This window comes from Tauraco erythrolophus, chromosome 25 (genome assembly GCF_009769465.1).
Source record: "Tauraco erythrolophus isolate bTauEry1 chromosome 25, bTauEry1.pri, whole genome shotgun sequence".
Lineage (NCBI taxonomy): Eukaryota > Metazoa > Chordata > Aves > Musophagiformes > Musophagidae > Tauraco > Tauraco erythrolophus.
Genome location: NC_141489.1, coordinates 1,475,847 through 1,499,783, shown reverse-complemented (window position 1 = coordinate 1,499,783; position 23,937 = coordinate 1,475,847). Strand labels below are relative to the sequence as shown.

At 50.2% G+C, this 23,937-nt stretch overlaps 1 protein-coding gene across 5 annotated transcripts in view; it reads right to left on the bottom strand.

Moving 5' to 3' along the window:
• FBXL20 (F-box and leucine rich repeat protein 20) overlaps window positions 1-23,015 on the bottom strand; it is a 38,458-nt gene extending 15,443 nt beyond the window's left edge. The window contains exons 1-4 of one of the 5 annotated variants that reach the window (XM_086626567.1): window positions 22,961-22,977; window positions 19,233-19,357; window positions 7,826-7,887; window positions 1,497-1,551 (exon numbers count right to left, since the gene is read on the bottom strand). In XM_086626567.1, coding sequence (XP_086482693.1) covers window positions 1,497-1,551; window positions 7,826-7,887; window positions 19,233-19,277 — 162 coding nt within the window. In that variant the 5' untranslated portion in view covers window positions 19,278-19,357; window positions 22,961-22,977. Of the gene's footprint in view, window positions 1-1,496; window positions 1,552-7,825; window positions 7,888-14,878; window positions 15,274-17,444; window positions 17,519-19,232; window positions 19,508-22,960 lie in introns of those variants that run through there. The other 4 variants (XM_086626568.1, XM_086626566.1, XM_086626569.1 and 1 more) reach the window with 4 other exon arrangements.
• Window positions 23,016-23,937: the final 922 nt, after the last annotated feature.

The window sequence follows — 23,937 nt, the reverse complement described above, 5'->3', positions numbered from 1 at the left end:
TGCCCTTAATGAACTGAAAAGGTTGTCAACACAGTACTACACTTGAAGTTTTAATTACACAATCAAAGCAAACAGCTAGATCCCATAATAACCGGGAGTCCCCCGTTACGAAAGAGTGCACGTAAATAGGGATATTTTTGTACGACATCCATTACAAGCACCAAGCTACGTCTCCATCACAACACTTGTGTAAGTCCTGTGCAGACTTACAACAGCCAACAGAACCAACCATTAGTTTTCTATGTTTTACATCTCATCGCTGACATTTGTTTCGGAGTCTGGTTATTGCCGTAAGAAGAGCAACAGCTCCAGTGGATGCAAGTTGTAACACGGCACGTTTTAACGCGTAACGCAGGGAACGCTACACCCACCGCCCTTCTGTGGCTCTGTGCAGACACCTCAGGCCTTTACAACACGTGCTGTGTCACATCATGACTCACACCACCTCTGATGCCCTCTGGACTGCGTAAACAAAAACAGGAGTACAACTTGACACTGGCAAGTGTCTTTGACAGCCCGTGCTGATCAATATTGCTCTGCTGGGCAGCAAGTTTCAGCTGGAAGAACTTTCTCTAGAAGACCTAGATCATTCACAGAACATGGGATGATGAATGGAACGCCTGAACATCACACAGGGTATTTTTTTTTAAATGTTTAAGCATAGCCTTTTTTTATTCTCACGTACTCTGAATAACGAAACAAGTTATGGTTCAAGTTCAAGCCCACAACTGATCAGTTTTGTACAGGTGTCACTCAGCACCAGTGATGGTGAACACACCACCACGAACACCTCCCCGTGTAACAGACTCCCCACTCTTGCTGTGGTAATGCTTCCTCTGGGTGTCTTAGTAGATACTGGCAGGATAAAGCACCTGAACACGTCTGGTGGCTCTAGATAACCGGACCTGCAGCTGAAGGAATTTTCCCAAGTGAATAATTCAAGCTGGATTTCATTAGCTGAAGCTAACGAAACTATGAGCTACTTAAGGAAAAAAAAACCAACAACCAACCAACCCTAAACAAACCAGACACTCATTTTTTTTCTTCCACACTTACATGAACTACATCCAAGCAGGAAAGTAAACTTTCATTGACTGCACAGCACCTTTATGAATCAAAACTTCTGTATCTCCACCAAAAGACCATTTTAGAGTCATCCAAACTCGGTACGTTCATCAGCGCGGGGCTCCTGTGCAAACGTGGGCTGACTCCAGAGTTCTGGGGTGAAAAAGTCAGCCCCTTCCCCCCTTCCTAACCTGCCTGGGGCCTGGGACACCGGGAAAATGGTATTCAAGCTTTGAGCCCCCCTTCACTGGTGCCATCAGAAGTTTCTGGCATCGCAGCGTTAACATGGGACACCAAAAAACAACAGCTGAGTTGCACAAAGCTCCCTGGTACAAACCCTCCCGGCCTGACGTGCCGGGGAAGGCTGGAGTGGGAGGACACCCAAATCCAGCCAACTGTTCCAATCCATCCGCAAGGAGGAAGGTTCTTACCCTGGAGACTTGAGCACAACGACACAGAGTGACCACATCCAGGAAAGAGAAAATTCTGTAAGAGAAATAAGAAATACCTTATTGGTTATCGACATTTAAAACAAAGAGCATATGGAAAACAAAGAGGGGGGGGGAAAGGACTGGAGGCAGCAAAACTTCTTTGTAATTCGGCCGAAAGCTGAACTGTGAAAAGCAGCGCAGACCCGGCAGTTAACAAACGGCAGCAAAACACGGGCACCGAGCTACTGTGAAACATTCATCTGGCCCCTCACAGCACTTACTGACAGCAAACCAAACGATTTTTTATCAAAAAAAAATTTATTTGGCCAGCAGGGCGAGGGAGGGGATTCTGTCCCTCTGCTCTGCTCTCATGAGACCCCCCCCGGAACACTGCGTTCAGCTCTGGGGTCCCAACACAAGGACATGGAGCTGCTGGAGCGGGGCCAGAGGAGGCCACGGAGATGCTCCAAGGGCTGGAGCACCTCTGCTATGGAGCCAGGCTGGGAAAGTTGGGGCTGTTCAGCCTGGAGAAGAGAAGGCTCCGGGGTGATCTTACAGCAGCCTTCCAGTGCCTAAAGGGGCTACAGGAAAGCTGGAGAGGGGCTTTGGACATGGGTGTGGAGTGACAGGACACGGGGCAATGGATTTAAAGTGAAAGAGGGGAGATTTAGATTGGATGTAAGGAAGAAATTCTTCCCTCTGAGGGTGGTGAGGCACTGACACAGGTTGCCCGGAGAAGCTGTGGCTGCCCCATCCCTGGAAGTGTTCAAGGCCAGGTTGGATGAGGCTTTGGGCAACCTGGTGTAGTGGGGGGTGTCCCTGCCCATGGCAGGGGGGCTGGAACTGGATGGTCTTTGAGGTCCCTTCCAACCCAAACCATTCCATGGTTCTATGATTCTATAGAACAGGCACTGACAGGTATTGTACAGCTCAACAGTCAAACGCTCCGTTAAGTCGGGGTATGGCAGCACCAGCCACGCTGGGCTCTTGGCTCCTGGTCAACATCGGAGCACCGCTGTGCCCAGAGCCTCTGCCCAGCACAACCAGCACCTTTGGCAGCAGAGGAACGAACGGTTCACAGCTCAAAGCACCACCACATCCTGGTTCCAGCACTGGATTGTTCCTCCTTTTTCACGCAGCTGTGCTGAACACCCAGGGCTGTCAGCACAGGGGGAGCAGGAGCATTTTGCTCCACGCCGCTGCGAAGCAACGCGCTCGATCGTGTCAGCAGCGTGCAGGAGAGATGCACGGAGGATTAAGCCGATGTGGTCACTCCTCTGTGGCACGTCATCCCTCTGCCCAGGCACACCCAAGGGCACAGGGCAACACCCTGGTGTTGCTGTCCTATTTATTGGAATAAAGGAATTAGTAATACTTTGCAATGGTATACTGGGCTGAGACATCCATGCTTTTATCTGCAGCATACACACCCCTATCTGGGAACGTGGGAAGTACCAAGCCCATGTAAAGCTCCCTGTAAATCTGCACAAATTTATCAATACGGTTATTTTATGGTTTACAGTTATTCAAATAATCATATGCCACGAAACAGAGGTCAAGTGGAGAGCAGACAGTAAGGTCTCATTCTCTTTGACAGCAATTATAAACCACAGAATGAAATGTTTTTGCAAAGCCCACGTTTGTACGAGGAAAGCCTGGAGAAATGACAGAAGCTCGGGGAAATTCCTACTTCCACCCTAAGTTCCCATCCCCTAAAAAAATACCCAATCCCTGGGAACGGCGGCTAGGTCAGTAACTACGCATGCTTTCTGCATTTTCATTAAAACTGCTTTCTCCATGGAAATCCCAGGCTATTAATAACTACCTCATCCCTTTACCAGGGCTATTAGGTCTTGGCCAAATTCTTCTCTCCTTCCTGCTCCTCCCTTCCCAGCCTACCCACAGCAGCAGACAGGATGCCCAGAGAGGTGGTGGATGCTCCACCCCTGGAGACGTTCAAGGCCAGGTTGGACGAGGCCCTGAGCAACCTGATCTAGTCGGAGATATCCCTGTTCCTTGCAGGGGGGTTGGACTAGATGACCTTTGAAGGTCCCTTCCAGCCCTGACCATTCTATGATTCTATGATTCTAGGATGGCAGCACGGCCGAGCACTCGCCCCGGAGGTGTGCATCGCTGAGCTTCGCCAGGAGTTTCCTTGCTGTCTAACTCAGAGACTTTGGCTCTGAAAAGCTTAAGAGCATTATTATTTTTTTTTTTTTCAGTGCTCTTGCATTCGTTCAAGAACATGAGCCAATGACTCAGCAGAACTGGATGGCAAAAATTACTCTTGGAGCAGCAGTCACTACGCCCTCGTGCATTTTGGTCGTTTCAGAACTGGCTCCAACTACAGCCCGTCCCATGAACTGGGGAGAACAGCAGGGGCACAGTTACAGCCTTGCAGGCACAACAACCCCAGCACAGTTTTTTAATGCAGCCCTGAGGTCAGGCTTTTTCTTCTCCAAGGCACTGTTGGGGAACATCTAAAAAAAAAAAAACCAACCCAAAACAAACCCCACAAAGCAGCTGCCCAGGTGGAAAAGCACTGACTGAGCAGTCATCTTCTTCCAAGGGGAGAACAGTACGGGTCGTAAATGCTGGGTCTGTTTCCAGCAATCTGTGCAGTATAAAATAAAGCAAAGGTAATCTATATGTTCACTTGAAATAATGTGCATTCTTGTCATTACCCTATGGCTCAATTAAAACTGGACTTGGCAACGAGGAAACATACTGGGCTGACAAGAAATCTGGACACAGCTCAGCTCGTCAGCTCCAGACCCCCTCTCAGTAACAGAGGGACACGAGAGAGGGATTGAGGGATCATCCCCCTGGCATTCTTCCAAAGCACCAAACCCTTAGAAAACATCTGCTGCTCTGGTCAGATTGGGTTTGTCTGGTGAAAGAAGAGCGAGCAGCAGCAGAGTGAACAGCACTACTTGAATTTTTCCCCATTCTGCCCCAACAGATCCAACGGCACATGGCTGGGATGTTTATTTTTGCATCTAACACCCAGCATTTCTGTTTCGCTCACATCTGACTGCTGTACTCTTACGTCGGTCTTTTTTGTCCTCAGAGTTGACACTAAGAAAATAATCCACAGCGATAACTTGATCATCAGACAGCGATCACCGGTGACGGCAGACTCAGTACTCCAAGCAGAAACCGAAACAAGCCCGGTATCGCAGCAGACTAAATTGTTTCACTGCAAAGAAACTCACTATTTTCAGGGCTTCGCCTGAACAGTCCAGCACTGGACAATTTAGCTAAAAACACATTGCAATTAGAGCATTTTTCAGGTTTCAACCTCTTAATCCACTCAGGGTTTTCTAGGACTCCTCACTTTCCCACTGCCACTCTAATGAGATCAGGGTCAAGACTCTAACGAAATCCCTGGATGCTGTGGGCTTTGAGGTGAGCGAGCTTAGACCTTCAGCCTTCTAAAATTACCAACACCGATTTATGCCAGTGACCCACCACTCCAGTTAAATTTCGCCCCGTACTCATTTTATGCCGACGGGTTGGCCGGGAGGAGAGAAACGACGACTCTGCTGCCAACTCACCGGTCCCCCACGCGCTCTGCCGCTCCCTTGTCCCGAGCAGAACTCAAGCTCCCGAGGAATAAATCACCCTGGGGCTTGAAGGTCAGATGGCAGAGCCAGTGCCAGCGGCTGGATGTGCTGCGAGCGGGCTCGCAGGCAGCGCGGGGTAAAATCCGCTTACGCCAGCGCAGAAGGAAAACTGCTTGACCTGCCCATGAACCAGTATGGAAAAGATGAGCTCCCACAGCCCGGTCCCCTTCATCCTGCCCCACGTCACGTGGGGAGTAAACCTTCAGGGAACCAGCAGAGACCACCGCTGCCGCGGAAAATCCCGGCGCGTGGCCGGGGTTTGGCTGGCGGAGGAGAGGCGGCTGGCGGGCTGCCCTCGGAGGGATGAATGCACCTTTTCAACGGGGCATCGCTGGTGCCAGCACAGGGAAACAGGGACACGATGCTCCTTCTGGGGCAACGACCACAGCCAGAGCCGAGGCGGATCACGGATTCACCGTTCAGAGTCGCCGAGGCAGATGCTCCAAAGAGGAGCTGGCAGCAGCAACGGAACGAGGGCGGTGAACAGAACTCTGCTTTTTGCTGGTTTGGCTCATTTGTACAGGGACACTCACATAAAGGTGTGAGCTCCCAGAAACTCAGCGGGGAGACAGGACTTTCCTAGAGACCAGCGAGGAGTTTCTCCCAGCTGGGAAACTCAGGAGACAAAGCTGAGGCAGGTACAGCAGCAGCAGGACGAGGATCTGTGACCACCAGCCGATCTCTCTAGCCAGGTGCTGCAGGACAGCCTTGTTTATGGAGCCCTGGCTTGGGGAAATGCAGGACAAACATCACTGCCACCAGCAACGTGGTGGGGCAGGGCAGGACGAGACAGCTGAAGCACAGACACTTTAAAGGAGAGATTTCTGAGGACAACCCTCCAGAGCACTTTACACCTCCGCCCCATCCTCCCAGACAAAAGTGTTACTGGAGTTGCACATTTCTGTATCTTGGGGTGTGACAAAGGCTGCTGTTCACCCCGTTACAGCCTCCTACTCTTTATTTTGCTCAAGTACAGCTTTCCACTTTGCAGCCACATACACGAGACATCCATGCCATCTGCAGAATGAACAAACCAGAGAACAAGACGTTACACAGCAGCACTGCTTCAACACATAAGTCTTTGTCTTGTAGACAGTGACGCTCATTTACAGGAGATTCCTGCAGATAAACGCATCCAACTTTCTCTTTCAAAGGCTGCACTGTCAATCCACACTAATTAATTTTCACAGTATGGTAACAGTGAATTCCAACTCTCAAAACCATTACTTATGAACTTTAACATCTATAAACTTTGTCTCCTGATTTTTTCCCAGGTTCCACACAATCCCGAACACTTGCTCTGTTCTGCAGTAGGTTAGGATGATTAGTGATACCAAGACAAAAAAAAGACAAAAACATTTCCCCAGGGCTGAAGTGAACATACTGCTGAGACCTCAGCCACGCCGTGGCTCGCGATGACGAAATTCTATGATTCTATGAAATTCCCTGCTTGGTTCAGGACCTTCTCTCTCCTGCTTACCATAAATCCTTCTCCAACTGTCTAGTAATGTTCCTCAACACCAGCTACCTCCTATGGACCACAATGTGCTTACTGGCCCCGCTCAGGACCATTCCACTTTGACCCATCTACCAGAAGCTCATCCATGCTCTAATCGAGGTCCTGCTCCTTGGGAGCCCACTGCCCACACACCTCTTCCCCTGAAATCCATGCAAAATCTCAATGAAATTCCACCTCCTGAACTTTTCCTCCCTACCAGACTCCCTGCACAGCCCTCTGCCTGTACACCTGGCTCAAAACCCAAACTCCCACGTTATTAGCGGGGAGGGCGTTAGAAGCCACACATCCTGCTTTTGGATGACTGATGCTGGGATGAAAGAAACCGAATCAGACTGGAGATACTATTACAGAGAACGGAGGAGGCAGCGCAGTCCAACGAAAAGAGTCAGACTGTTTTCTATTAATTTTATTTCACAAGTGAGCTAGAAGCACTTCCCTGTGTCAGAGCTCCTCTCCCCACGCTTTTTATTGCCATTACACGTTGACAGTACTCAGCACTTTCCTGGAGTGTAAGAATTTTGTCTGTATTAATAATTCAAGCTGCCAACTGCAGCTGCCTTCGCCGTTTGCAGCCGGCATCTCCGCGCAAAGCACCGACAAACATGACTTGGCTTCAAGATGCCCAACGGTGCCACCTGAGGTACGATCACACCCCCCCCATCATGCCACTCCTGCGCCAGGAATGTGTGTGTATGTGTGGCAGGGCAGCGCTGCCTGCCCAGATCCAGTCTCATCTGTGTGATCTTTGCCAACAGGACCATCCTGCCAGGTGCTGAACAGCTGTCTCTTAGTGACAAGGAACAGGACAAAGTCTGCTCCAGCATAACTGGGGCAGAGGAACTAATTTTTTTTTAAGGGAACACGTTAGAGACAGGCAGAATCCAATTCTACACGTGAGCCTATAGGTACTATTTAATTTCATTAAGGACTTTAGTCCTGTAGTTCTTCCATCTACATAACAGGCAACCAGCAAATGAATTTAACATTTTAAAAAAAATAAAACCTGATAGTATGTAGCATAAACCACTGCTGATGCAGACCTTTGATCTGCTTCTGTTTGTCTAAAGCTTTGTAAGTGACCCAGTCCAAGCTCATGATTTATGAGCATACCAGCAAAATCGGCTCCTGGCTGCAAGTAACAAAACACAAGAGTCTCCAAGCTCACCAACTGAACGCAGGCTTACCGGAGCAGCAGCTCTTTTGGAAGTTTTTTGTTGATCACAGCTTCATCGTTGTTTGAGAACATCTGTAAACAAAAACAATTTGAACAATTTAGCCATATATTTTCATTAAGGAAACAGAACCGACTTCATTCTAGGGAAGCTGCTGGTTCTCAAATGGTTCTCAAATGGTTAACGAGGCCATTTCTAGAGAGACACCTGGCCCAGTAAATTCTCAAAAGATAAACTTTGTGCTCAAGCTTTCAAACTCCTGGATTGGACCACAGTAGGCGAGAACATTACACCCAATGGTCCAAGCATGCTCTGTGGATCGATAAATTTAAAGATCTCAGTTAATATTTACTCTATCTATTAAAGTAAACGATAATTAGGGCAAACAGTTCCGCGAAGGCACACCGAGCACTGGCACTTCGAAACCGCAACGCGTAACTGCGCGTCAAACGGGCACACGGCGACGGGGCTGGCGGGAAGGGCTATGCCAAGAGGGACCACGCAGCCCCAGCACCCAAACGGAGGCTGGAGATGCGGGCACAGCATCTGGCTTCCCCCACAGGAAAGCAGGGTGCTGGCGAAGAGCCCCCTAACCACAAGCACGACAGTGCCCGTATCGTCTCGCAGCAAATCGCGGGAGAGCAGCAGCCCTTAGGACCAAGTAGTAATTTTTTTTTTTTTTTTTTAAATCATGAAGCACGGATTAAGGGGAGATGTGATCTTTGGTGCTGCATCAGGAGGAGAGATGACTCTGGGAAAACGCTGCGCTCTTCCAAGGCAATGAAGCTGAGGTGGTTGTTGCATCCGTGCAATGCAGCACCAGAGAGGCCAACGATTCACGCTTTTGGACCAGCTAAAATAATCTCCCTGGCTGTGAGAACGAGAGAAACATCTCTTTTCAAACGAGTCCTACAAAAAAACAGACAGCAAAGCCTCGTGTGTTTCTTGAGAAGTACTACATACATTTAAAAGGCTTGGGATGGTCTTGCCATGGTGAAAAACCAACCAACCAACCTCCACATGGTTATGCCCGGGGGAGGAACGACCAGAGTGGTCTGGGAACCAAGGCTGCCGAGCGGTGATGCCTCACTCCATTTAGCAGCATGATTTCAACATTTTGTTGCAACGTTTTGTTTTCAAAACAGTGCAGAGAACAACGAAAACGAGCTTTAATTCCATTAATCAAGTTTCTCTTTAACCTCTGGAACAACTAAGAGCTGATTTTCCCGAGCGACACACCTGGTAAAAACTGCTGCTGAAATCCCAGTCTGCAAAGGCTGATTCTAATTGGTCTGAATCAACTCCGTGGTACACATGCAAAGCAAATAAAGCCAGCATCAGCTGGGTCACTTCGGTGGCAGAGGATCAGATTAAGAGTTAAAAAAGGAAAGTAAGATCTCGGTGGCTTACGGAGCGGTACGCCAGGGCTCCCTGACAGCACCAGCTTCTCCGAGCAGCGAATGTTCCGTACCCCAGCACCAACCCAACCCATCGGAGGAACCACCACAGCTTAACGTGGAAAGCCAACGTGGTGCTGCCAAGGAGCTTTGTAGCACGCTCCGAGCAGCGATAACAAACTGATAACAGGATAATGCCACCAGTACAAGATCTGAAACAAAATCTGTTTTTTTTTCCTGGAAACAAAGCTCTTGGAGTCAGACTTAAAAGCTGTGTCTCTAAATCACAGTTTGCTTCTCAGCTATCTCAAGACACTGCTGCATGATGCTGAGGTGGGACACCAACTCTCCAGCGTTCTTTCCCGCAATGTCACACAGAAGAAGAGTGTTGTTCCCCCCCCAGATGCTTTTATCACTTCCCACCAGAAGATATCACAAGTTAGCAAGTCCTAAACGGTCCACCAGACAGGCAACTACTCAGCCTATTTTACAGATAATTAAAACAGAAGTTTTGCTGTTTTCCCAGCTAACACGAATCCTGGGAAGTCTGTTCCCTGGAGATGGGGGCAGAAGAGCATCCCCGGCCAAGGCCCGCGGTCGGACTCGGCCACGGGTGCCACCTGGGGCCTGGCAGATGCCGGCCGAGTGCCATGGTGGGTCAGCACAGGCGCTGCCGGGGCTGCGAAAGGAGCTAAACCACGTGCGCGTTCTGGGACCGGATCATCTAATTAGACGGCTCAGCTGATCAGCAGGGAAATTAAGGAAGTTCTGGAGAAAGCTCTAACGAAGGAGAAATGCAGAGGAATTATTCATGGGAAAACGCAACAATGACTTTTCTTCTCCCAGTTACAAGAACAATAGCAAACCAGCAAATCTGTTCTCTTCCCAGTTATTGTCCAGGCCAGAATTTTACATCTGAACCAGCGCTCTCCATCCCCTTCCCAAAAAAGAGGGAGAAATCAAAGGAGCAAATCAGATAGTGGTAGGAGACTTCCGAAAAGGAACCAGACTAGGAGAGAACGGGCAAGGGGCAGGAAGTATTAAAATAGAGATTCCAGAAGCAGCCAGCCAGCCTCTTCTGGCTCATCTGTACCGGCAACCAGTCTGAACCAGGCCAGGAGACGTCACCAGACCCATTTTCTGAAGCCTTCCTTCAAAACTTGGTGCTCAGATGACAGAGGCTGGGTGAAAACAGGCTGGAATTGGGATATATTGCTAAGTCATGGCAACAGGTATAGCTGGTTAAATATATCAATAGACATTTTGACTTTCTGGCAAGTCCATACAAGAACAAAACTGGTCTGAAAAGTGTATGAGGCTATTCTAGACTTCCAGGCTTTTGAAATTACTTCTAGGGGTAAAAGCTAAATGACTTAAGCTTGGTTTTCCTAAAGTCTCTTAACATCATTTAATATCAGGTGCTATTCAGTAGAGCAAGTGATTCCTGATGGGATACAGAAAAACATATCTTCCTTGTATGTACATTTTGCAGTCTGTATAAAACACGGAATCTTCCACAAAGCATCAAGGTTGCTGCCGTGTGAAGCCACATCCCTCACGCAGAAGAAATGGAAGGGGGAAGAGGATGGAATTCTTCTTACTCTTCCACCCATCGAGAGGAAGGCAGACCAGCAGTGCACACCCTCTTGTGAAACCGCCGAAACAGCCTTTTCCAGCTAGAACAGAAAGGATAAATCTAGAACCAACACCATGGAAGCAGATACCCGACTTCAAAACTTGTATTAAATTAGCAGAGGCTGCTATCATCTGCTACAAGGCGAAGGAAAACACGCCTGCCAGAACACCAGAGCTGGGAGAAGTTGTTATGAGTGCTGTATTTCCCAGTTATGTTACTATAAATCTCGTACTGGTCTTCAGAGCAACACCTATGGATAGTGGAAGTGCTGGCTGTGCCGCGCTGGGCAGCTGGAGCGGTGCGGTGCCACAGCGCAGGCAGGGTTCCACCACTGCTCAGTGAGGATGATTTGATTTTCCTGCAGGTATTTCCTGCCCAGCCCTTCCACCAAAGCCAGGAAACGGGCAGAACCCGCCGAGTTCTCCGGGGCACACCCCTGCCAGTGCTTTCACACCTCACGCAGAACAGGGGTTTTACAATCCATGAGATGTTTTGCACACACACGCTTCAACGGCACCGCCGACTTCCCCTACTCCAGCCGGGGCTCCAAAGGGAGAACAAACAGGATCCATCTAATTGCAATCCCAGCACCTGGTTCAGCACCCACTTCACAAGCCCAGAGAAATGACAAAACTGGGGGGCTCGATCCATAAATCAATCCTTTATCTCTCAAACCAATTCAGGTGTTCAGACACTGTTTACTTTTACTATTCCATAAAAGAACCGTAACTCCCTGGCTCCCAGTTGGGAATACTTGGCATGTTCCCCATTAGACACGTGCACCCGGAGGGGCCTGTTTTGCCATGGTTTTTCAAGAGTAGATGGCCAGAGGAGCCAGCAGCGAGGGCAAGGATGGTCCAGCCTTTGCTCACCAGGCACCCTCAACTCGAGCCCTCCTTCCTGCTCCCTCCCACACTAACTGGAAACCCCAAAGATTATAACCCAGAAGACAAAAACCTGCTGCTTCCCAGGACGTATCTACAGCCACCGCTGTGCTTCTCTCCAGAGTGCTGTCACCCAGAAGCACTCAAATCAAGCAAGTTCATGAAAACAAAGAGACAAATCGTTAAAAAAATACAGCTTAGTGTGGTGGGAATAACTCTTCCCTTGCCTTTCGGAACATTGGAAGTTTTGCAAACTGGCTCAATCCATGTGGTCTCCGGGTCCCGACGGTGCAGAGGACAGAGTCGCTATTCGGGCATCGGTCGTGTCGGCCGCTCGTTACGGGCACGGTGATCCAAACTGGGTCATCCGTACGGCATCAACGCGGGATCCCGGTGACAGCTCTCTGCAGCTGAGCGTGCAGTGGGTGACAGCGTGTAATTACGAGCGTCCCTGCACAAGAAACACCTACATACGTCCTGTGCTCATCACACGTGCAGAGAGGAACGTGAGCAACAGCTGATGCAAGCTCTGCAAGTGAAGCAACCCTGAGCAGGAACCCATTATCTGCGTTAAAATATAGAGTATTGTGTCATTATTGCAGCCATTCATTCGGCCTTTGAGCAAGTCTCGCGCCGTCACGGACCGGGCTTCAAAAGCCACGCGAGCACGGGGACTTGTCTTGGTTCTCTCCTTCTCCTGGTGCCACACTCTCCGTCCTGCCCGGAGTGAATGGACACGGTCAATATTTAGCACGTAAACGAGGTGTCCACGTGCTGGACTGACCCCGACTGCGCAACTTCTCCCTGTTCCATGGCACAAATGCACGGCGCCGGCAAACGCTCAGGCAGAAGGTGGTAGAGCCAACACCTACAGCTCCTCGCAGGAAACTCACACTCAACATATATTTTGTTATATTTCAGAAGCTTCCGTTTGAGAAAAAGCTGCTCTATTAACATGGGGGTCTCACCATCGGGTTCACTGACTTACTCCACAGCAGCAAAAAAAAAAAAAAAGCTTCTCCAGTGACAAGCATGTTTCCTCAACAGCTTCTGCAAAATTTAAATCCTGGCTTCCAGAACCGTGACGTTCCCCGTAGCCTCAGCTCCACAGAAAGCACCAAGCTGCCTGCCCCAGCTTATGGAGAGATGGAAAAACTCCGCGTGAGCCGCTCCGGCCCCCGGCAGCTCCGGCTGCAGCGCTCCGCTGCGGGCCAGGCTGGCAGAGGGAGGGGGCAACGCTTTCCTGTAAACGTCACATCTGGCAACGGTCCCGATTTTATTGTTGGGAAGGGCTGGAGGGGTGTTCCTACGAGGAACAAAAGCTTTGTTCTTCACTTTTTTTTGTGTTTGGAAAAATACACTTGAGAAGTTTCTAACTGAGTTATTTCAACATTTACAGTTTACTGGGAGGAATGGGGAATATCACCGTACAGAACACAAAGCACATTTTACAATACCTTACCCTAAACGCTCCAAACTACTCTCTGTAAGCAATTCTTAAGTTACTGGCTGCATTTCTAGGAAACCAGCAGTCTACTCATCTGACATCCAAAAGGACTTTCCACCAGAACAGCGGCAGGGGCTGTTCCAACCCAGTGCAGCTTTACCAGACTGCCTTGCCTATAGGGCAGCAGACACCGAAAAACACCATCCATTTTCCCAACGTTTTGTTGCGCAGAATTTTGCCCACTACAGAGACAAGGAGCAGAAAAAGGATAGAGTCGATTTGCAGCACAACACGGGTGGTCTACGATTAAGGTGCATCTCAAACACTCACACACTCCAGCTCCGACACTGGAACTTCCAAACCTGAACTGACCAACATACAGTGCTATGTCCCAAAAATCCTACTTTGACAACAAACATGAAGGAATTTACTGGCATAAAGTTTCAAGGTTGATTGCAAGGAGTCATTCTGACTGTTTGCAGAGCTTGTTTCTGCATTAAAATGTACATTGTTCTAGGCATCGAGGAGGAAAGGAGCACCACCTCCCTCCGTGCTCTTTTGCCAGAGCATGCTCGGCGTCTTCAAGCCATGTATCGTCCTGAAAATTAACAAAGAATTTAAGTTCGGGCACCAGCACAAGGAAGGGGGATGGTTGGTCTTAAAAATACCCAAAAATCACATGAAGCTGAACTTTAGAAGCGTCAGTGCCAAAGCCAACAACTGAGCACACAGCGTGAGCCGAGATGTGGACTTTGAACTCAAACACTTTTCTTCTGAAGCGGAGAATTCAAAGCTCCATGGGGAAAAAGAGATGCAGCTTATTTGGAGCTTTATGGAATTAGCAAAGGCACTCCAGTCCCTCGTTACATCTGGACCCACAATTATCCACGTTTAACGTTTGCTCCAGTGAAAAACACGGCGGGGTCTGGCACACCCACCCCTTGGGAACGCAGACCAAAAACCCGAAACAGCCCAAGGAGCGTCGCCGAAACGCAGCACCACGGCCCAGGACACCACCAGGTCGACACAGAGAGGGAAGGAAAGGGAAGGAAAGAAGATGGATATCCACTTCCAGCACAAAAACCGACCCAACAACCCAGACACATCCATACAGGTGGGCAGCGAAACGAAACCCACCAACATTTCTGAGAGCACAAACACAACCAACAAAGCGTTTCATGCCTCCACATTAAGCAAACCTCATGCAGAATAAGCAGTACAGAATTTAAAAGCATACCCTCTTCGAAAAATCTATGAAATATCAGTATACTTCGTAAACCAGTTGCAGTGTTTTACAATTATTTGTGTAACAGAAATGGTGTTAAGACAAACTCACTACAAACAGTAGTACTAAACCAAAAAAAATAAACCAAAAAAAGTACTAAACTAAAACAAACTACAGCAGCCCCACAAACACAAAAGAAAAAGGTAACGGTGCGCTGAGGCCGACGTTTCAGCTGCTGGTTAGGCACTCTCGGTCCAAACACTGGCCAGACCCTCCACAACTACTCACAACCACAGGAAATTAAGCAATTAAAACCACGACAGAAAACAGACTGCAATTATTAGAGAGTAATTAATGCATTCTGCAAACTGTTTTTAGGCTCGGAGAGGTGAGGAATCAAGAGTTGCCATCATAAATTCAGGATTACATCCGTAGCTGGCATGTTTTGTCAGTTTACATCCCCACCCAGCGTGTACCATGGAGATGCTCTGGAGATCAACACTCGGAGCTAGAAAAGAGCCTTTTGCTGTTCTGAAGTGAAAGAAATGAAACATCTGTGCGAATTCATGCCAAGAGTTTAAATCCTGACGAGTCGGAGATGCTCTGCGAGGTGTTCTTCAGCAGCACAGCTGCTGGCTCCCATCCCAAAATCTGGTATCACTGTAGTATTTCCACCACTTTTATCTGCCTCGGTCCATCCAGAGGAGGCGAACGAGCCCAGAACAGTCACTGGTTCAGAAGGGCTCCTTCCCCAGTGCAGTGCTTAGGGGAGCAGGAGCTTAAGGATGCTGAGCTGCCTCAGACTCAGCAGTTCAGACCGGGTGAATTTTCCTTCTAGCCTTTAGATACACAGGAGAAATCTATTTTTTTTTTTTTTTTTAAAAAACACAAACTCATGAAGTTTATTCTGTGTTAAATCTCCAAGGGAAATGGCTGGCTGTCAAATAAAGTCGCTGCTGGACAAGCTCCGTCGTCCGCAGTCGCGATGCTCCGGCGTCCTCCCGCAGCACCTGTGTCAGTCGGGCCGGGGGGGGCGAAGCCGCCGGCTGCCCGCTGTGCCACGGGCACCCTCACCCAGCCTGGCGCCGTACCAGGGCTCTGCTCAGCCGGAATCGTGACCAAGCAGGACAAAACGGAGACGAAATAGACCCTGACCGAAAAAAAAATCTTATTGTAGGCTTGGTATTCCTAAAAATAGCTCAACAGGCAATTTATTCGACGTACGCTGTCAGAGCTCTTCTTCCTCACCTGCTTGTGGTTGCTTTGGAAAAGCTTAAATTTCCGCTGGTGAGGAAGAGGCGGGTACGGATGAGCTGTCGTTCTGTGCAGCCCGACTCTATGCTGCAGTCAGTCAGTAGCAAAGTTCAATAAAAAGCCTTTTTTTCCTTCTTTTTTTTCTTTCTTTTTTTCTGAATCGGCGATGCTAAAAGCACGAGGCTGAACACGGAATTAGTAGAGCCCCACGGAAACGGAGCCCGTGATGGGGAATCGCCCACCGCACGCACCGCGGGGCAGAGGGCACCAGGTGATTTGTGTGCCCGGGCACACGGCCACGCTGCTGCCTCCAAAAAGTAAAACTTGCAAGTAAGATACGCAGCACAGGTGAGATAACAGAAGGCTGCTTCTGGTTCAGGAAATACCATTTCAATTGAAGTACCACATGTGCTGTATCCTTTTTTTAAAAAAAAAAAACACACTAGAATCTGCTGTCAGATCCCAAAAGGGCACGTTCGCACGCTTTTTGTGCGACTGTTTTGTTCTTCTATCCCAGCCTTGGCTCCCAGACAGCTTTCCACAAACAAAGCATCCCCCAACTACACCTAAAACACCGTGCTCGTTTTTAAATCGTGCTTTACAAGCCACCACCAGCACTAGCCACTCTCAGCGCTCTCGTTACTGGATTCTCCCAGCTGGCAGAGGCTGCAGGACACGCACCCGAGCGGTTCCCACCGGGCAGCCCTGGCAGGGATGCGGGCAGCCCCCGAAGCAGCCCGGTGCCAGTCGGGGAGGCAGGAGCCCGCAGTTCATCGGCTTTGTCTTTACCAGGAGTTGTACCTGGCGCTGAACGAGAAACGCTCCCCGAAAACGTCAGCGAGCAGCAAAAATGCCACCTATGCTGTCATCGAAGCTGGTTTTGGGTGTCTACTTTTTTTAGCTCCATTAAAAACCTCAGCATCCCATGAGTGGTCAGCCTGGTGTTTTATGACCTATTACAGATATTTGATCTAAAATGATGCTGCTTTCTCACAAACAGCCTTCAAAGTTTTAAATATGCACCGTTGCCCATAAAAACATCCAAGACCAGCAAAGAAGGAGAGTATAAATAAGACAAAGACTTCCTGAATTCACAGGGACACAGCCTATGGCCACGGACTGCGCTATAAAAACACTATTTACTTTTTTCTTTTTAGAGCTCATTTTACCAGGGTAGCAGTTTACTACAAATACCTTTTGAATGGATTTAAAAAAAAAACACAAAACCAAACCCAAACCCAGACATGCTTCAATATTTTAAGGCTAAAACTGAGCTCTCCAAGTACGTATGGAGGCTCATTGCAATTCAAATAAGCTTCTTTGAGAAACAAATCTCTAATGGTTCTGCCTCTCTCCAAAGCCCACAGATGGACATTAACTGGTTGTAAGTTTTTTTCACTACTGGGTTTGTATCCGGCTGTTATCTAAGAGCTGATAACGACATTATTGGCACACACACTTGGAAACAAAGTCAAATGATGGTGTCTCAAATAAAAGCCCTACCTGAGATGATGCGCGAAGGGCACTGGGCGAGCTTGCCGTGTCGATCCGAAGGCAAAACCGACGGAGCAGGCAGGGACACCCGACCAGCAGCCCCCCAAAGTTGCCGTGGCCCCGTGCCAAACCTTTCCCACCGCATCAGTAAGGCTGAAGCACTCCTCGGGCTGCTTTCGCCACGGCATGAGTCAAACGAAACACATCGCGGGGTAATCCGGCGGTGAAAACAATCATTACCTGATCTGTCCCAGGCTCCAATTAACAATGGGATCTAAAATGAATGAGACATACCCTTGCATGCAGGCTCTCCAGCTCCCTTTCCTGTTACGCAAGCTGCGACGCGGACGGGCACAGCCTGGCACCCCTCCTCGGGCAGACGCGCGGTCCCGGAGCCGTCCTGTGCCGCGGCTGCTCCGACCGGCGGCTCCACGCGAAGCCACCTTGGGGAACCCCCAGTTTTGGCACCACAGGGTGTTCACCCCAGTAACCTGCACGAAAAATCGCTCGCCGTTGGCGCTCACGAGCCACCCAAACGCAACGCACCGCTCCTCCCCGAGCTCGGGCCAAATGGGTGCCGCGGCCTCCCCGGGCGCTGCCCCGGCGTTCTTCACTGCGCGAGTGGCAGCGAGGGCCGGGGAGGAAATACAGGTTTTCTGGCATTTCTGCTTATATTTCCTGCTGAAATTACTGCGTGCCAGAGTCAACATTCCCACTGTTGCCCAACTCGCAAACGCAACTCCCTGCAGAAGAAGAAGGAGGAAGAGGAGAATCCCATTTGGGGAAAAAACAAATAATAATAAAAACTTGCGACACAAGCTCAGTCCCTCAGGTGACAAGGACCAAGGGCAAAGCACACACACAATCCAACACTTGTCGAGCTGCTGCTCTACCTAATCATGGCAGGGACGTGCTCGTGGCTGCCCAGGACAACCAGTACCAGGTGAAAGAGCTGGGAGACCGAAACCTGCCCCCCCGCACTGATTCAACAAAAAGATCCAAACGAAAAGTAACCAGAATCGGTTTCTGAAATATCTTTTATCGGTCAGTTTTATAATTAACTTGCTCCCCCACGCTATGCCCTTCTTTGGCTTTTGGCAGCCTTCCTGTACAGCACCTGTACGGCCAAACGCAGCACGCAGACCGCCAAGGAGAGATTCCCAGCAACTACGAGTCCCCCCGTTGCCACCTCCTCCTCCAACAAAAAGCCCTTTTCCTGTTTAATCCTCCCCGTCTCAAGCATCTTTTGCGCAACCAGCTCGACTTTTGCTTCCAAATCTTGCTGAATTCCTCTCTCCTCTAGCAGAGCACAGCGCGGAACGCGAGATATGGTTCACGTCTCTGACTCTCTCAACGTTTAAACAACCACTTTGTACACAACAAAGCGACGTTTGATTTTTCATCTGCCAAAAAAAAAACGAAGTGCTGCCTTAAAAAGCGTTACACAGGAGCGTGGCACGAGGTAACACCGAAACAAAAAAATAAATGGGGGCGTGGGGAGCGAAGGAGAGTATGGAAAAGCCATCGGCTTTGACACTCCCCCAAATCTTTTATTTTGTCAGTGTTTCTCACCACTTAGGAGCTGCATTATTAGACATCTGCCAAAATAAACCTTTCGATTCAACTGCACTGCCTCACGTCTTCACTGTTACGTCAGCATCAGCTTCTCTTGCTGTACAAAATGAGTCGCCACAGTGAATTTAAGTTGGGTTTGGGTTTTTTTTTTTTGCAAGTTTCTGCCCAAGGAGAGGCACTGTGGGATGCAGAGCTCCGGATCCTCCTTGCCCGCCTTGGTTGTGTCCGTCTGTTTGCACAATCTTCATTGCTGGAAATAAAGCCCGAAGCAGAAGGGCAGAGAGCAGCAAAGGGAAAAGAGACAACCCAAAGGATCAGCCCTACGCCGTAAAGCTAACCAACCCCGAAATACGGGAACAGCACTGCAGAGCCAGGAACCAAACTCAAAAATGGGATTAGACTAAGGCAGATTATTCAATTCAGTTTTGTGAACGCAGGCAGGATTAATTATTAGAAGGCAACTTGGTCTGGAAGCATTTTAAGTTTCTCATTTTGCTCTCAGCTTACCTCATCTCCTGCCAGATGTAAAATCAAGCAAGACCTAGGAACCATGGAGGCCACGGGCACAGCTCAGAGGAGCCGGAACTCCCTCGCATCGAGGACACGGAATCCCAGGATTAGAGGCACCAAAGCTGTGAAACACACTAGATTGATGCATTTGTTCTGCTGAAGGTGCTGCCAAGGCTCGTGCACACGCTTGTCCTCAGACACATCCCTGGTGTTCACATCTGATTCTTTAATTTTCTTTTTTTTTCATAGGACAAACAGCCCACAAAGAAACGCTTCACAGCCAGAATCAACTCCTGCTAATTGGAGGTTTTGAAGACTCCCTGAGGAAGCTGGACAGGCTGGCGGGCTTTTTTTTTTTTTGTGTTGTTGTTTTTGTATAAGGATGTAAAGGAGACAACGTGTATTGCTCACAGTCTGGAAAAAAAGCAACTATAATTATTTAAGCCTGACGACGTGGCTCAGTGGAACACAAGACTCTGCAGAGCAAGAGATCCGGGCACTGGGAATGCTTAAAAGGAGTCCGTCCACGCTGAAGATGTCCACAACTTGTCCCAAAAGAAGTCCCTGTTTGCCTAAAACACCGCTCTTGATTGCAGGCAGGTAGTTTTGTGCCAGATCATCTCTTTCAGCAGCTCCGTGCGGGCGCCTGTGCCAGCGCTGACCATCTCGGAGCGCGGCCGCTCCGCTCGGACAACCAGATGGCTCCAAGGAGTGCCCTGCCCTAGAGGATGATGTTTATTTTTTGATGAGGACTTAGCAAGAGCAGCGAGCTGGGAATGCCAGCCCAGGCCAGCCCAGGCCAGGAGAGCACGGATGAAACAGATTAAAGAAGTGCTGAGAAGCAGGGCCTCTGGAAGGCCAAGGAGCTTCTCAAAGTGCCAGTCAATCAACAGCACCAGGAGATGCCACCCCCTCCTCTCTGCTGCTATTTAGTTGTAGTTCATCAGGCAGAGAAACCCCAAATATAAGCCAGGATTGTGACCTGTTGGGGCATGTTCCATATTAAACCACCACCACAGAAAATCAGGAGTCAATCTGGGTAATGTTTTCCCTTTTTGTTTGCTTTGCTGCAGTAAGCAGTTATTTGCTCTGTGGTGGCCACATCTCCTACAAAGGGACTTATTTAGAACACGCTCGTTCGGCCGAGCACGCCAGAGTCCATTCTTTCATTCCAGAGAAAGAGTTCCATTCTTTCTGGAACGGACGGCTGGCTACACGTATGTACCAGAAACCTACATGCAAGTCAGATTTAAGCAGCTTAGCCCATATTCCATTACCATATTTTATTCCTACGGTAAGAAGTTATTATTAAATCCACTCTAGATTGGATTTTATAGTCACCCAACAACAATAGCTCAGGAATCTGTTTACGTGGCTTAACAAAAGACAATAAACTAAGTCTGAAAATCCCAACCAAACTCCCCCTCAATAACTCACGTGTTATTTAAAGCCTGAAGCAGACACGATATACATTAGTCACAACTCTGCATCAAGCCATTCCCCCCCCTGCCCCAAGATAAGATTCCAGGCACTCCAAGGCCCTACTTACCCCTCCTCTGCCCGGGAAAGCACCCCGGCAGCAGCTCCGTGCCTAATCCGGAGGGAATGCGGAGGGCGATGGAGGAGGAGTACTAATCACCAAGCGTTCAACCCCGCGCTGTCTCCCTTGATCTTACGATATTCAACAACTCAGAACAGCAGCTTCCAGTCTCAACACATTTTTTTGCATAATTGTCCTTCTGTCACATTAAATATGAACTATTACACCGAAAGGCACGCTTCCGCCCGCGAACACGGCTTTTACTTTTCAGGCAGAAACGTTACAAACTGCTTTCTAGAAAGCGTGGCTGAATTTCCACCCGTACTTCCCCTCCGAAAAATAAATCTGTGTGTGAATACGCCAGCATTTCAGAAGCTTTTCAGACCAAAACACCCTCACTAGAAAACGATATATTTAAAGCAAAAGAGCTCTAGGCTCATCCTTCCTCAGAGATATAGGTGAGTGGGTCAGAGACAATCAATGTTAGGGCTAATAAAACCATGCCCTCGATTTATTAACCAAAACACATCCGAGAAACACGATAATGTTTAAAGGCAACTCTTGTAGCTCAAAAGCAAATCTTTCCATTATGCACCAGCTCTTCCTATACAGATATAGACTAAAAATATATACTAATATCTACTAAAACACAAGCAAAGTGCTCAGAGGGTATTTGAGTCTGTTTTCGACTTGTCCTTTTTTGACTATAGGAAGGAAGTAACACACAATTCCAACGAAAAACCCACCCGAACCAAACAAAACTCTTCCCCACTGCTCTTCCACAATGAATCGAGTTAATCTTGTTTTAGCACAACCCTGATGAAAAGCTCTCTCGATACTGGAATGAATTCTAGTATCTCAAGACAAAGGCAAAGCAAGAAAATAAAAAAAAAAAAAAGGTCTTTGCCGTATGAAAAGCCCGTTCCCCACAGAAGACTGACACCAGCGTGGTTTTATTCTTTGCTCTGCTCTGTAACCAGCCACGCTGCAGTAATTAAGAAAAAAAAAAAAAAGCTTTCGGAAAAAAAATAGAAAAAAAAATCTGTGCAGCCAAGAACAGACTGGAACGGTGAAAACAATAAGGCCGGATAAAACACGACAGGCGTGCAGCCTTCCCCTTCTGAGTTCCCAGGTCCAGTTCAGCGTTGGGATGCTCCAGAAACACGGATGTGCCACACTGTTCAGCCTGAAACCGTCCCAGAGGGACACGCTGCTCCGCGTTTACACGCTGGATACGGATTTGATGGGGAAAGAAGAGAATTTCGTGTGCAATGTCACAAACCCATTACTTTCTGTGCCTTTCTCAGCTCCAGGGCCGGTTTCCTGGGAAATCCAACGCCGTGGAAGCAGACACTCTTCAGCTTACCACTGTTCTCCCTCCACAGCCTTCCCGGCCCCACTCTCGGGGGGGGGCACAGCCACATCTTCACCGTTCGGGGCCCGTTTCCTCCCGTGTTGTCCTCACACGCCACTCGAGCCGGGCGCGAACGGAAGGAACGGGCAGGTATTTCCATCCTCCTCTTCCACCACCACCACCGCCGCCGCCGCTGGCCCCCCAGCAGCCCCCCCTCGCTGGGAACCAGCTGTTCCAACACCGCCGCGCTGGAAGCGGCCCTGGATCCACAGCCCGCTTTGCGCCACGTTCTTTGAACAGATCTTATTGTTTATCCTCCGCTCCTTCCGCCCTCTCCACCCCCCCGGAATCAATTTTTTTCCCGGCTGCTGCCCAAAAAACAGACGCGCCGGGGCCACCTTCCCCCCCCCCCCCCCCCCCCCCCCCCCAGGCCATTTGGTTTTCCAAGCGCTGCTTCCCACATCCCCATCACCCCGCAGCAACACGTTGGCAGCAGCTCCCCCACCCCCCCCGCAGCCCCCCCCTCGGAATTTTACATCTGACGGGGAACGCGCAGCCCCAAAACGGGGCGGGGGGGCCAAGAAGTTTCACACCAACACCCCCCGCAGGCCCCAACCCCCACCCTGCGCACCTCGCCGCCCCCCCCCCGGCTGCAGCGCTGCCCTCGCACCGGGCCTGGGGGACGGACCCCCCCGCGCCTCCCGGCTCTGCCACCGGGCCGCGATGACCCGCTGTCCCAGGCGGGGAGGGGGGGGCTCGCCCCGAGGCGGTGGGCGGCCACACTCCGCGGCCGGGCCCGTCCCCGCCGCCCCCGCCGGGCCGGGGCCTCACCTCAAAGCGGCTCTTAGTGACCCCGTTCATCTCCCTGCGCATGGCGGGGCCGGGGGCGGCCGGCGGGGGGGCGGGAGGCCGGCGGGGGGAGGGGGGCGGGGGGGTGCCGGGGCTCCGCGGCCTCCGCCCGCCGCCGCCGCGTCTCCTCCGGCCTCAACTTCAACCCAAAACAAAAACACTCCGCACCTGCCAGCAACGCGAGCGCTCATTGGTCAGCGCCGGGCGCGGCGGCGGGGAGGGGCGGGGTATGGCGGGGGGGGGGGGCGGAACGGGGCGCGGGGGTCGGACTTGGGGGTGCGGGGGGGAAACGGGACACACGCGCCGCCACCGCGCTCCTCCCGCCCCCCCCGGGGACACCGGGGCGCCCCCCGCCCCCCCCGTGATATCCGGGGGCCGCCAGGACCCCCCCCCAATCCCCCCCCTCCCCGGCCAATCAGGCGCCGACGCGGCATGGCGTCACGGCGACGTCATTCCCGCGGGAAAATCAAGCGTGGCGCAACGATCCCTGTATCCCCCCCCCAGCGGCCAAAGATCCGACACTTTGTACCAAAGCGATTTATTTCCGTGTAAATAAACACGATTTTTGCCGTATTTCCCCCAAAAAGGCGGCAGGGCCGTGGGCCAGAGAGAAGGGGGCTATTTACACCCACAGCCCCCTTGCCCCACACCTATTTACACCACGGCCATTTCGGAAAGATCCATTTTCTTTTAATCTCCGCGTTCGCTCCGTCACCTGAGATTAAAAGGTTTGGCTTGTAGTTGGTTTTACACCTTTTTACCTTCCCAATACTGCAAGACGCCAAACGAGCGTCAAAAATAAGCAAAAATAGTTGGAAAAATAAAACTTTTGTCACGAGAGCAGGCGTTCCCGGGAGGAATGTCCGCGGAGGCTCCGCGGCCCTCGCCGCGGCGGCGGAAGCGTCGCGCTCTCTCTCTCCCATGATTTATATAAATCACACGGAACGTGGCAAAAAGCT